Source organism: Bos grunniens, chromosome 21 (genome assembly GCF_055505025.1).
Source record: "Bos grunniens cultivar Pamir isolate PY7600 chromosome 21, Bosgru_T2T1.0, whole genome shotgun sequence".
In the NCBI taxonomy this organism is placed as follows: domain Eukaryota; kingdom Metazoa; phylum Chordata; class Mammalia; order Artiodactyla; family Bovidae; genus Bos; species Bos grunniens.
Genome location: NC_141185.1, coordinates 63833021 through 63847737, shown reverse-complemented (window position 1 = coordinate 63847737; position 14717 = coordinate 63833021). Strand labels below are relative to the sequence as shown.

General features: G+C 46.5%; 1 protein-coding gene across 6 annotated transcripts in view; it reads left to right on the top strand.

Moving 5' to 3' along the window:
* Positions 1–14717, top strand: part of ADAMTS17 (ADAM metallopeptidase with thrombospondin type 1 motif 17) — a 406696-nt gene that overhangs the window by 259991 nt on the left and 131988 nt on the right. For all 6 annotated transcript variants that reach the window (XM_086364865.1, XM_086364868.1, XM_086364864.1 and 3 more), the window contains exon 13: positions 3666–3832. In XM_086364865.1, coding sequence (XP_086220991.1) covers positions 3666–3832 — 167 coding nt within the window. The remainder of the gene's footprint in view (positions 1–3665; positions 3833–14717) is intronic.

Sequence of the window (14717 nt, the reverse complement as noted above, 5' to 3'; positions counted from 1 at the left end):
CTTTGCTCTTGAAAAGTTTCTCTGTGCTGGCATCAACCTGAAGAAGTGTAAGGTCTTTTCTGGCCTTTTCTGAGGCTTCATCTTTCCCTGAGCATACCTAGTGGCTTTCTAAGTATTCCCATATGTGCAGTTGCTTCTGAATAGCCTCATCCTTAAATATTTGGCTCCCAAAAGGAGATAAAGAATTTTTTTTTAATGTATTGCTCATTGAAAACCCCTCTGGTATTGGTTGAAACAGTGGTGGCCAGCTCCTATGCTTATACCTCAGAAATCAAAAGCAGCACTGTGCAAAATAGTTATTTCAGTCAGTTTTTGCCAATTACAGTTGTCTGGGTGAAGAGATAGATTCTTGGTGCTTCCTACTCCACTGTATTCCCTGACATTGCTTTGTATTTTGGTCCTTTTAAGATAAATTAGTTCAATTTATATAGATCAGTTCAGTTCAGTTCAGTCGCTCAGTCATGTCCGACTCCTTGTGACCCCATGGACTACATGCCAGGCCTCCCTGTCCATCACCAACTCCCGGAGTTTACTCAAACTCATGTCCATTGAGTTAGTGATGCCATCCAACCATCTCATCTTCTGTCATCCCCTTCTCCTCCTGCCTTCAATCTAATTCAGTCTAACTACTGTTTATTACAGACCAGCCTGTGTGAGATTCTTTGCTGAAAACTGCAGAGGAATAGGAGAAAGGGAACTCAGTTCACCATTTCACAAGGTTAATGATAAGCAGCATAGCAGAGACCCAAGCAGGGTCAGGAGAGGTTCCAAGAAGGAAAGGAAAATAGGCTACAGAATGGAGGTAGCCTTAAGGATGAGCAAAGAGTTAGGGATGGGAGAGTGGGGAAGATGGGGCACAGTGAGCCAGGTAGGAGCTGAAAGCAGACTTCCCTGTAAGAAAAGATCAGAAACGGAGAAGAGACAAGATAAACAGAATTCCAGAGGAAGCCCTCTGAGGCACATGTGGTATCACATGGGCTGCCCCCTCCCAGGCCCACTTGCTGCGGGATCCAGGAGCTCTCTTCTATCACATCTGATCTCCTCTCCACCTACCTGCTGTGAGGCATAAAGGTAGTTGGTATATGAGGGTCAGTCAGACATAAAGCTGGAAAAATCAACTGATGAAGGAAACTAAAATGAAACTTAATCACAATTCCAGAAGTTAATTACATGATGTGTACAAATCTTGGTCCACACCCTAAGGAAGGTATATAAAAAATGTAGCTTCTTTTATTTTTTAGCAGCTAGCCTAATTTGTGTTTCTTAACTCCATTCTAGTCCATGTTGGATTCCTAATCACTTCAAGAGTTTTTTGCTCCATTTTTCCTGAGTTTGCATCTAAGTTCAGTTGATGCATCTGGTTACTGTGATGTCTGGTTTATTCATCTCTAGGGCTGCTATAACAACCCTCTAACTGGTGGCATAAGTAACAGACATTTATCCTCCCAGTTCTGAAGGCTAGAAGTCCAAGATCAAGGTATGGAAGACTTGGCTCCTTCTGAGGGTAGTAAGGGAGAATCTAGTGGTTTACTGGCGATCTTTGGCATTCCATAGAGTGTAGAGACATCATCCTGATCTCTGTCTTCATCTTCACATGGCATTCTCTTTGTGGGTGTCTGTCTCCAGATTGCCCCCTTTTTATAATAATACCAGTCATACTGAAGTAGGAACTCACTCTACTCTAGTATGACCACATCTTAACTAATTACGTCTGCAGTGGTCCTATTTTCACGTATTCTGATGCTCTGAGGGTTAAGACTGCAGCACATGAATTTTAGAAAGGACACAGTTCAACCCACAACTTCTTACCCTAGAGCATCTCTGCCTTCTGGTCCCAGCCATGGGATGTTCAGCTCACCTGTTGCAGAAAAGATGTCCTTCCTGCAGTTTCACATGGTTCATCAGTGCAAGTCCCTTCCACACCATGGTTTGTGGCACAGAAATACATTCACCTACTTACACTTCAGCCTAGGGTTTGTGGGGAGGTAGTCTGAGGCTTCATCTACCTAAACATGCCATATAGTCATTCTCCCTTAGCTCTAGCTGCCTTCTTTGTACTCTGGGCAAAAAGAAGAAGAAGGGATCCCTCTCTTGTCAGATCTCATAAGCCTTGGAGAGGTTTTACTGTTCCCTGTTCAAACGTTTCTCTGTACCGGGAGTCAGCCTGAAGAAATACAAGGTCTCGTCTGGCCTTTGAGATCAAAACTCAGAATGCTCTGTGGAGCCACTAGCGTATGTCATCTCTCAAGGCTGCCTCCACTTCAGGGCAGGAGAGATGTTGCCTGGTGTGTTTGAGGTAGGCATGGAGGAATGAACACGCCTTTCCTCCTATTGCAGGTGTTTCCTCAAACACGTTTATGTAGACCATGGGCTGGCTAGCTATGGCCTATGAGCCAAGTCTGGCCCACCACTGGGTTTTGTAAATAAAGTTTTATTGGCACACAGCCACATCCTTTTGTTTATACACTGTCTTTGGCCGCTTTTGTGCTATAGTGGCAGAGTTGAGTACTTGCATGGCCCATAAATCCAAAAAAATTGACTGTCTGGTCCTTTGCAGAGAAAGTTTGTGGATTCCTGGTATAGATTATTGTGACACAAAAGCCTAAAGACTTTTGCCATCTTCTACTGTCATATCTCTTCTATAAGGCAGTGATCACAGTGTGGTCTTACAGTGTGAAGACAAGAACTGGCAAAGAGGGAAAAGAAATATTCAAAATAAAATGGTTAGGGTGTCAGAGTGTCACCTTGCTAACAGGACTTTATAGTTTGTGAAAAGTCCTTGAGCAGAGCAGCTGTGATTTGTGCTGGATTTCAGTAAAAAATGTGCCCGGGGAATGGGGGAGGCAGTCTCACCCCATCATGATGTTCTTGGCATCGTGGAAGTGAAGGGGACCATTGAGGTGGCCCCCATCAGAGTCCTAAGAGGACACCAGGGCCTCGCAGAAGAGCTGGGCAGAGCCAGCTTCAGCCAGCCGGGCCAGGGTCCTGCTGCTCCCCAGTGCCCTTCCCATGCGTAGACGTGGCCCCAGGACACATCTGGGTCTGCACAGTTGGTTAAAACCCCAGCCTCTGCACAGAGCATTGAGGACCCAAGACTGCAATCTTGAGCATGTGTGGACTCACGCTTGTCTGGTAAAGGATGCAGAGCTGGGATCTGGCTGGTCTCTACCCAGAGCCCATGAACAAGTGAATTAATAGTTCTGATTCTTTTCATTATAGAGTAAATGAGAGCTGTTTGTTTACTCAATGTGAAACAGTGACCTCTGAATTATAGCTAGCAGCCATTTAAAGGTCTTCATTCTGTAGAAGGAAAAAAAAAAACCCACACACGCCAAAAATTCCCCTTGGGGTTTTCAGTGTTACAGATGGTCAAGTTTTAAGTTCAGATGAAAGACAATTCTGGGATCTTGCTGAACTGATCCATCTCGTATCCTATTTCCAGATGACCTTGATTTATAGTTCTTGGATGTATTTTTCTCATGGCTTACTTAACATGTCGTCATTGTGGGGCCAGGATTGCTGAGAGATGGTGTGTAAGAGGAGAGGGGGTGTTGCTTTGGAAACCCTGCGTGCCCCTCCCCCTCCTGGAAAGAGAAGCCACCCATGAGCTCCCCTGCTGTTTCTGCGGCCTGTCTGGTTAACATGAACCCTTCTCTTCCTTCTAGCCCAGGACCAGGAGGCACGCACTGCCTGGGCGCCAGTGTGGAGCACACAGTCTGCGAGAACCTGCCCTGTCCCAAGGGCCTGCCCAGCTTCCGTGACCAGCAGTGCCAGACGCACGACCGGCTGAGCAGCAAGAAGAAGGGCCTGCTCACCGCAGTGGTGGTTGACGGTAAAGGCACAGGGCACATCTTTTCAGGGGAGCTTCCCTCTCCCCTCCCCCAGCGCCGTAAACACCTCCTGGGAAAACCCACAGGCATCCCCACCCCCAAAATCCACCCAGTCCTGCCCGACTCAGCTGTGAACCCGCTTCTTGAGCCATGGGTTGAACTTAGATGACCCAGCTCGGTGAGATTTCCCAAAAGCAGCCATAAGGCAGGCAGTGGGCCTGATCTCTCCTGCCTGGGTGTGCTGGCAGCCTGCCATCTCATGCCCTGTGCTGCCAGGCCCAGGCCAACCCTGAGAACACAGCTCTGCAGGAGCAGGACAGCGGGTTTGTGCATCTGTTTCTCTTTCCAGTGGCGAAGCCTTCTTGCATTTCTTTACTTGGTTCATCTTGGGTTGGCTCTTACTCCTTGAGTGCCGGGGACCAGCCCCGGATGATCCAGGGAATTTGAAGCGGGGATGGCGTCGGCGAGGATCAGGAAACAACTACTTAATTAAACGTTTATTAAGGATATAAAGAATGGTGAAATAAGGATAGCTCAGCGAAGAAATTCAGTGAAGAAAAGAGGCTGAATAAAATTCCAAAGCAGGGAATTTACGTCACCTACGAAGGCCACAGGCGTCCTCCCGTTGTCCCGAAGGAGAGGAGACACTAAAGCCTCCCCGGTCAGATCTTAGAAGCCCAGGCAAAATTAGTAGGCTTGACGAGCTTCCCTGCCTCAGAGGAAAAGTTCAGCTAGAAGGTGAAAGAAAGAACGACGTGGGGAGACCAAATTTCGGTGAACAAAAGGGCATACTTTATTTTCCAAGGTAGTTTTATATCTTAAGTTGTGCATAGAGGATAATGGGGGAAGGGGTAGAGTCATGCAAAGACAGCAGTTCCTGATCCTTATCGAAGCCAGGCTTTCAGACTTATCATATGCAAAAGTTTAGGTGATTTACATCATCTTCTGGCCAGGAGGCCTGTTAACATTTTAAGAAACTTATTTTTCTCTAAAGGTGATTATTCTAAAGTCAGGCACCAGCCTCCAAAAAGCATTGGAGAAAGTTGCATTCCTATAGGGCAAAGGTGAGGTAGGCTCAATCAAGAAAAGAATTAACTCAAGGGTCCAAGGTTACAAACATTGAGGCAACTGCTTACATTTCTATACACCCATTCTATCAATCAATACACCGCCAAGGACACAGTAGGTAAGGGATATGGAGACTTAGCAGCAAACATTGGCCCAACAAGTGAAAAACCCTTCACCAATACAATTTCTAATCAATCTTTTAACTACTCAAAGGAATCTGTGTTTAGACAGTTTAGAACATCTCCTGCCTCTCACAATTGGGAGGCTCTGAACAATCACATGTGGCCGGAAAACACCTATTCAGGCAGGCTAGAGGACTTCCAAAGGAGTTTGTAGGTTGAAACACTGTCACACCCAGGAATTATTAACTGGAGCTGTAAGCTAACTCTTTTTTTAGAGAGAGGTAGTGGGGGACAGCCCCCCGTAAAGTCAGAGGTGTAGGTGAAAGCACAAAGCAGAAAATAGGCAGACTCTGGTTTTGGGGGTAGATGCTCGAGAATTTCCAGGGGGACTCCTGAGGCTTGATCCCACCTTTGCGTATGCCAAGCCTCCTTCCTCATGACCTTTGCCAGGGGCGGAGCTCGCTCCCCGCACTTGAGTAGAGTGTTTGTGAAAAAGTTTGTTTTCTTTTAATTGAAGTAACATTGGCTTATAACATTATATAAATGTCACATGTGCAACACCATATTTTTTGCTTGTGTGTACACTGCAGCGTGCTCCCCACGAGAAGTTCCGTTTCCATCCACCACCATACAGTTGACCCTCTCTCCCCTCCCCCTCTCCCCTCCCCCGCTGCTAACCACTGCCCTGTTCACTGTATCTGTGTTTGTTTTCATTTTGTTCGAGGACAGTTTATAGCTTGGTGAAGATAATAGTAAGCAGAGGTCATCCTTTCTTTCCTTCGGTTTTCTCTCAAATCAAGAGACTCTGCCCCCTGGGCCATTGCAAGCATTTCCAGAGACTGATAAAATTCTAGGCAGAGTATCATGTCTGTAGAATTTGTGATGTTTATTTATTGTCCACAAGGATATCCTGGGGCCTATTAGAGGGTCTTTTCATTCTTAAGATTCTGTTCATCTTTGGGAAACAAGAGTGCATTATAATGATGACAGCATGGTCCCATTTATGGAGCATACCACGTGCCAGGCTCAAGTTAGCCCTGCAGGCATCATGTCATTTAATGTGCAAGACAAGCTGTGTGGAAGGTGAGAGGTTACAGGTTATGTGACATTCCGTAGCTTCGGCCGCTGATAGGAGCTAGGAGGGAGCTGACCCCAGTTCTGGAGGAGCTGCTGACTCAGCAAATAACCAGCTGGCTTCTGGTACTCAAATAAGAAAAAAAAATTCGTGAGTGCCAAGTGAGGAGCTTTAGTAAGACCTCAGGCATCTGGGCATGATTTTTACACAGTCTCTGACGTATTTTGCAGGAAAATGAGGTTCCTGTGTCAGGACTTAGGTTACTTCACTGTCATCTGAAGAACCTCTGAAATCTACACTCTGTTACACGCTCAAGTGTGCATAGCTGTGCCGGGGGTAGGCCCAGGCAGTTCAGGAAATAGTGGGCTCAGACCTACAGCTTTTAACCCAACAACCTGGCCCATTAGTTTCCTTCAAAGTCACATGGGATGTTCTAAACCATCGCAGAGAACATCAACTCAACTGGCGATGGGCTCATTTTAAAGCACTGGGGAGTCCTTCAGATGTTTTCCTTTTTCACAAAGACCACCACCTTTGGGAGCTGTGCCCTGTTGCCTAACCAGCAGACTTCCAAGGGGATGGAGCCTTCACACTCTCTGCTTTCCCTGCGGTCTAGGGATAGAGGAGACCTGCGCTCTCCAAAGGGGGACAGGCAGCTGGAGGCCGAGGCTCACGAGAGCCTCACAGCTTTACCTCGGCATCCGGCATCCGTCTGATGCAGGCAGACACTCGAGGCTTCTAGACATCCCAGGCACCCTACTCGGGAGGGAGACAGTGCCGGCAGGGGCTGCCGTGTTTCCAGCGCGTTGGCACACCTTCAGCCCCATCCCGAGACTCATGGATGAATGGGTTCGGGTCCCTTGCCTGTCCTCTCCCTCGTCTCGGGAATTAGAAGAGGTCAGGTCTGGACAGACGTGCCCCACGCTCGTTTCCCCTCGGCCATGCGCACGGCCTTGTTATTCTTTCCTTGGTCTCTCGCTCCCGTTTTCAGTTTTCCTGCCTCATTTATTCAATGCAGAAATCCCACTGAAATGTCTGTTTTTCCATAGATTTCTCCAAGTGCAGATTAAACTTCTGTTTTCCTTGTAACCGCTTTTGGATCACTGAGCCGCTTGGTTCCTTATCATCACAGTGGCTGAGGCTGTTGTCTGCCCAGAGCCCCCTTCAGGGAAGCCTCCAAGTACAGCTATCTGAGGAAGCTGGCTGGGTTCAGAATGTGTGTTGACCCACTCACTTTTTGTTTCTGCCAAAGCAATGAATAATTACAGCCAGAGTGCCCCTGCCTTTGATCTGAAAAGTGCAGCCCTATGTGATAAGGCGGTGAGCACTCTGCCTTTGAAGGAAAGACCTCAAGTTCAGGGCTTTGCTGGGGTAGCTTGACACGGCCCCCTCGGGGGTGGGATTGTCACGTCTTCTTACATATTTGGTTTCCTTTCCTTCTCAAATAGAAACAGAAGCCAGCATTTTTTTTTAAAAGGAGTGTTTCACAAGGATAGAAGCAAAATAATAAATGGCCAATTCAGAAGGTAGGGGGAGAATACAGATTATAAGTGTTCCCCTCACAACTCCATTTATAAAAGGCACAATTCTAGCTCAGCCGTGAGAGGAACGATTCCTGTGGTTGGGCTCTGGGCTCTTCTGAAGCCCATTATGACTGCCCCATTCATAGCATCGCTATCGCTGTGGAATTCTTTGGCGAGTGATGCACAGTTCAAGAAAGGGGAAGCTATATATATATATATATTTTTTTTTTTTTTCTCTTATTGAAAAAAAAAAAAAAGAATTCTTGCAGAGGTAGATTTTCCAAGGGAGAGCTCAGGACCACAAATTCATACCACCTCCAAAAGAAGACAAAGACTCTCCTTAGAAAATATTTCTAAGTGGAAAAGCCTTTAGACAGAAATCCAATGAGGTGGCCTGTTGCCAAACCCACCCCTTTTCTGCCTACCCCGTGGAATCTCGTTGAAGTAGAAACCTTCAAGAGGTTAGTCCTCCCTGCCCAGGCCAGCAGGCCACGTGCCCACCGAAGTGTCAGAAGCCATGGCAAAGGCCCTGTCTGGATGTGGAGGTACTTTTTGAACTCACTCTCTGCAACATGGCAGGACCCACTGTGGATCTGAGCCTCCCAGGAGATGGAAGGTCTGATGGTCAGGGCTCTCTCATTCCAGCTTGACCAAGCTGGCAGCTAGAATTGCTTAATGAAAAAAAAAGAGTGGTTGCAAAGATGGAAGGTGTCTCACAGGTCCTCAGGGCCAGGAGAAAGTTCAGGGCCAGGAGAAAGTTCTGGGCCAGGGTCTCTGAAGATGTCAGGACTTTCTGTCCGTATTCAGCACAGCTTGTGTTTGTGAGCCATGACTTCCTGTCCCTGCTGCAGACTGGCTTTCTCACAGCTTGTCCATGAGCAGGCTCATGGGCAGCCCACAGCACCTTTTATTAAGTCCTCCTCCTGTATCCAGATCCTTTGGGGTCAGATGTGGTTGGGAGATCAGAGCACTTCAGCTGTTAGAAGAATACCAACCAGACATCAACCATGTATTACTTAATAACCCAGCAGGGTCCTGGGAAGCACCTCTCAGTCAGACACATGGACATCTCCAGGTTACCAGGGAACAGTCTTTAAGTGGGTTACTGCATACTACCAGCAGCCTCATGTCAGTCAAGGCTAGTTTTGTAGCCTTTTATGTCTACTGTAAATGTTTAAAAAAAAAAAAAAATGCCTGCAGTTTTCAGAGCTTCTGGATTTCTGAATTGTGGATGAGGGAGTGTAGACTTCTTAGAGATCCATCAACCTTGAGCAGATATAATCTCTCTACTTGAATATTCATTGGAATAACCTTTGTACCTGAATTTCAGCTGAAGCTGAAGCTGAAGCTCCAGTACTTTGGCCACCTGATGCAAAGAGCTGACTCATTGGAAAAGACTCTGATGCTGGGAAAGATTGAAGGCAGGAGGAGAAGGGGATGACAGAGGATGAGATGGTTGGATGGCATCACTGATGCCATGGACATGAGTTTGAGTAGGCTCTGGGAGTTGGTGATGGACAGGGCAGCCTGGCGTGCTGCAGTCCATGGGGTCACAAAGAGTTGGACGTGACTGGGGGACTGAACTGAACTAATCTGACTTTCAGAGCTGATTTTCCAGGAGAGAGACTTTGATGAGTGTAGCTGTGGTCAGGTGGCCATTCTTGGTCCAATCAACTGAGGCCCGTTGAGGCCTGGTTATGAGGCTGTGGTGGGGAGAAAGACTCTGACTGGTCTAGCTGCAGTCAGGTGGCTGCTGCTGGTCCAATCAGCTGAGGCCTGGCTGTGGGTCATGGTGGGCAGCTTTGGAGATAGGGAGCCAAGCAGCCTCCTCAGTGTGGATATCTCACAGAGGGCCAGGCAGGGCTTGGATGAGCAGCTATGATGGCCTCAAAGTTAACTAGTCTCCACCTTAGTAAGACTTTGTAACCACTGGCAGAGAGAGAACAACAAAAGCACGAAGAACCACAAGTGTCCTCTTCACCATCCTGGCCCTAGAGCACCAGGGCAAGTCCTCCAAGCCTCCACCAAGCAGATGTGGTGGTGTGGCTGTCAAGCCCCCAAGCCTGTCTCACCTTCCCTGTTTGCAGCTTCTCCATCAAGTGTAAGTCCTGACAACAGGTGAGCCAGTGGAAAGCTGGGACCCACCCTAAACAGATTGAGGGCAGGAGAAGGGGACGACAGAGGATGAGATGGTTGGATGGCATCATCAACTCAATGGACATGAGTTTGAGTAAGCTCTGGGAGTTGGTGATGGACAGGGAGGCCTGGCATGCTGTAGTCCATGGGGTCACAAAGAGTCAGACACGACTGAGTGACTGAACTGAACTGATCCCAAACATCTTCAATCCAGATTTCATCTTGGCACACATCAGCCAGGCAAGAGGGATATTCCAAGCTTCTTTCCTTAGGGTACATGGTTGTATAATTTTTAAGAAACTTTTACCTCCCTGTATACAACTGAGAGCTTCCCTGGTGGCTCAGATGGTAAAGAATCTGCAATGTGGGAGACCTGGGTTCAGTCCCTGGGTAGGGAAGATCCCCTGGAGGAGGGCATGGCAACCCACTCCAGTATTCTTACCTGGAGAATCCCCATGGACAGAGGAGTCTGGCCAGCTACAGTCTGTGGGATCACAAAGAGTCAGACACGACTGAGCAACTAAGCATAGCACATACAACTGAGGATGTAAGAGTGTTGATACTGCCCAGAGTTGAAACCCAGCACCTCATGTTATTTATCAGAAATTAATTGCCCAGCCAGGGCAGCTCAGAGGGGAATAGTCAGAGAATTTTGAGAGGTTCTGAGATGCTCAAGTTTTGTAAAGTTTATCCTGTGTCCTTTGGGTGAGGGGTGCCCTGATTTCTGAGTAGAATCCTCAGAAAAAGAGATGGACAAATGGAGTGAGTTTCAGCTGAGCAGGAGAAGGAAGTGTTACCTCTGGGCTCTATTGTGGGGCTTGAGGCTCTCCAGACTGCCCAAGCCATGAAGGACAGTGTCTGCAGGTGGGGGAGTAGAGTTGAGTATACCTTCTTGCTGGGTTCATGTCAGAATCCCTCCATCTGAGGTTGGGATCCCCTGATTTGCAGAGTCTCTACTTCCCTGATGTTCACATCAAAGAACCTGGGTAGACCATCTTCATCCCTTTCAAGTCTGGTCTTTCTAACGTACCTCAAAGAGCCTCTACTTTTCTACCCAAATCCCATTTTCATTTCTGCCTAAATCACCGTACTCAGAAGCCAGAGAAGTTCATAAAAGTGGTTTGTTTTCAGCATGATATCTTTGGTACCTTTGAGTCCCAGAGTTCTCAATTCAGAAGGAAAACAGTGATAAACCAGGGTTTGGCCCTGCCCGCCAAGGGGCTCTGGGTAGCCACACATATTCTCTGAGCCTCACGTGCTCAGCTGTAAGGTGGAATGATGACAGCACCCTCCTGAAATGCATAAACACTGCTTAGCATGCTGCATGGCACATAGCAGATAATGTTATTTATGACTTTATCATCATCATCACCATTGTCATTATTACTGTAGTTGAATGAATCACCTCAAAGCTCAGTTACTGCAGATATTGAGGTAGCTCCTCAGTTTAAATGTAATCCTTCATTTTGAAACTGCTTTGGCCAAGGGATCCATCCATACAATGAAACACTGCTGCTGCTAAGTTGCTTCAGTCATGTCTGACTCTGTGCAACCCCATAGACGGCAGCCCAACAGGCTCCCCCATCCCTGGGACTCTCCAGGCAAGAACACTGGAGTGGGTCAATGAAACACTAGAGGAAGCCTAATATGTGGAGAAGGTATATCCATCCATTCAAGATTGGGGCTCTGTGTTGCCCCTCTCCCAGTGGCTCCCTGACATGCTCACAGGAAACCTCAGGGTCCCAAAGAGCACCCCAAAATTCTTGTCGAATTAGCCTCTCAGAACTTGATCTCAGTTTACATTTCAGTCTCCCATAGTTCTTTCACTGACCATCTGCCGGAGTCCAGCCCCAGCAGGATCCAGGATCCTCAGGATGGACAGCATCAGCGAGAGAGAAAGTAAAGGAGAGAAAAAGAGGCTGATATTCCTTGGTCTACACAGAAAGCCAATAAAGTCCCTGACACAGGACTTGCTCTGTTCACAGAGGCCACAGGTGCCCTCTCGATGGAGCAAAGACGCAGAGCGCCTTCTCTCCAGAGTGGAGATGCAGAGCGCCTCCTCGATTGGGTCTTAGAAGCCCTGGCAAAAAATTGAACTCAGAGAGCCTCTGTGCTCCAGGGAATAAGCCTGAAAAAGAGAGAGAGAGAGAGAAAGAAAGAATGACATGGGGAGACCCAGCTTAGGTGGAATGGGGTCTGCAGCCCTATTTTCAAAAGGGGCTTTTATACCCTGAGTTACACATTTCCAGAAGTGAAAGTTACAAAGTCATGCAGAGTCAGCTCAACATTACATCAGTTTTACCTTTATCAAAACCAGGACATTTTCTGCATAGCTTTTCATAAACAAGGGTCTTATGTTATGTACATCATCTTCTGGCCCTGTGGCCTGTTAACATTTTGTAACTCTTTCTTGATAAAGGTTGGTCAACCAGAAAACCTGCTTTCCCTTTATCTTTCCAGTCTGCAGTCCCCCTCAGGAAACAGAGCTACATTCTTATGGAGCAAAGGTGCAGTGGGTTACAACAAAGAAAGAGCTTATTAACTCAAGGGTCTTATGCTGCTAATGCCAAGGCTACTGCTTGTTTTTCTTGCATACCAACTATACTAGCTATGCACTCCCAGGCGCACATTGGGTAAAGAACAAGAAAACTCGGTAGCAAACATTGGCTCAACAATACAGTATTATTCTAATAAAGCTCTTTTATTGCTCGAAGGTTATGCTTGGGGTGTTGTGAACAATTGTGTGCATTAGTTGCAAGAGTATGGATAAACCTGCCAAGCAAGCTAAAATGGTAACAGAGGGGTTAACGTTAAAATACTCCTTTCAAGCCCAGGAGACCTATTAACTAGAGCCCTAAGTTGATTTTCTTCAGAGGAAGGTGGTCGGGGATAGCCCCCTGTTAATGTCAGAAGAGTTGGTGAAAAGCATAATATAGTAAACAGTAGACAGATAGATTTTGGTTTCAGGGTAGATGCTCAAGCGGGTCCAGGGAGTCCCTCGAGTCCTGATCCACCTTGCCTGTCAGGTCTCCTCTGCATGACCTTGTCATGGGTGGGATCTCCCGTGCTGGCTCCTGGCAACCATCATCTTGGGTTATTCCATCTAAATGGAGGGACAGCTGACCTCAGCCTGCCACCTGGGGGAATGGAGCATTCTTTCCAGTATGCCTGTCCTCTGACAGCTCAGATCAGACCTATGAGTATTTTCACTGTCTGCCTCATCAGGAGTTTGCTATTTATTTGTCCACAAGACCAACTACCAGGGCCTTGAAAAGCATGCATGATTCATCTTTCTTTCCCAAGCAGTGCTATAACAGCGCCTTGTGTGAGAGGTCCTCCATCCACATTTATTAAATGAAGCACTGTTACTTTGCTTACTTGGGAAACTACCCTTCACAGTTGATTTTTCCCCCCACAACTAACTGGAACAGCCAAGTTGAACATGTGCACTCTACCCCTATAGCTTCTTTCTAGTGTTCTAAGACAAGATTCCCAGGGGACATGTTGGTCAGTAGCACTACATGGAGAGCTCAATGAAAAGCTGTTGAACACAGTGGCAGTTTAGTGAATGCCACTGAATCAGAAAAGTGAGCCTGGGCGAGGCAACATGTCTGCTCTGACCAGACCTCTCCAGCTAGGATGCCAAAGTCTAAACTGAGGCCGTGTCAGCTCCAGAAGCCTTTTGTTTTACCCCTGCCTTTGTTTATCTGAGGCCACCAGAAGGCCCTCCTGGGGAAGGCTCATAGTGGAGATAAAAGACTTGGCAGAAACAACGCAAAGATGTTGGTGTTTCTCTCTCTGGAAGTTCTTTTGAAAAATAATCATAGAAACTGCATTAGAATTGGGTGACTGAGAGAGAGAAAATGGTACATTTATCTTTCTCAATTACCTACAAAAGAACAAAATCCATTCGTATTATTATTTTTTTAAGTCCTCTTTTCCCTACTTCAAACAGTGCCTTGTGTGAGAGAGGTCCTCCATCCACATTTATTAAATGAAGCATTGTTACTTCACTTCCTTATAACAATGTAAGTCCTAGCTTACTGGACGTCCTAGCTAATGCAATAAGACAAGAAAGGAAGTAAAAGGTCCACAGATTGGGGAAAAAGAAAACTATCTTTGTTTGCAGATGGCATAATAATCTATAGAATATCCAAAAGAGTCAACAGAAAACAAAAACTTCCTGGATTATAACAAGGTTGCAGGATACAACATGTACAAAACTCAGTCACTTCCTTATATAATAGCAATGAGCAAGTGGAGTTTGAAATTAAAAACACAATGCCAGGGACTTCCCTGAAAGTCTAATGGTTAAGACTCTGCTTCCCCTACAGGGGCATGGGTCCAATCCCTGGTCAAGGAACTAAGATCCTGCATGCCATGCCTCACAGCCAAGAAGTAAAAGGAACACTACTGAAATTCTTAAAATAAAAACACAATGCTTTTTACATTACTACCCCCAAAATGAAACAATCAGGTTTAAATCTAACAAAATATGTATAAGATCTGTATGAGGAAAGCTACAAAACTCTGATGAATGAAATAAAACAATTATATAAATGGGGAAATATTCCATGTCAGTGGAAAGATATCAAGATGCCAGTTCTTTCCAGTTTGATCTATAGATTAAGTAATCCTGGTCAAAATACCAGCAGGTTATTTTGGGGCTATCAACGAACTGATTCTGAAGTTTATACCGAAAGATGAAAATATTTACCAAGTCCTTCTGTGAGGCAGATCCTGGGACTGACCAAAGATGAAAGTTTGACTCTGTCCTCCAAGGGCTCCAATTTCCATCAGTTCTTTAATCTAAAGGTAATTTGCAATCCACCCCCTTCAAACTTACATAGCAAAAGGACTCACCTTATAAGAAATCCCAGACAGTAGGATTTGAGGGCTCTAATGGAGGATGCTGGGAGGGATTGGGGGCAGGAGGAGAAGGGGACGACAGAGGATGGGATGG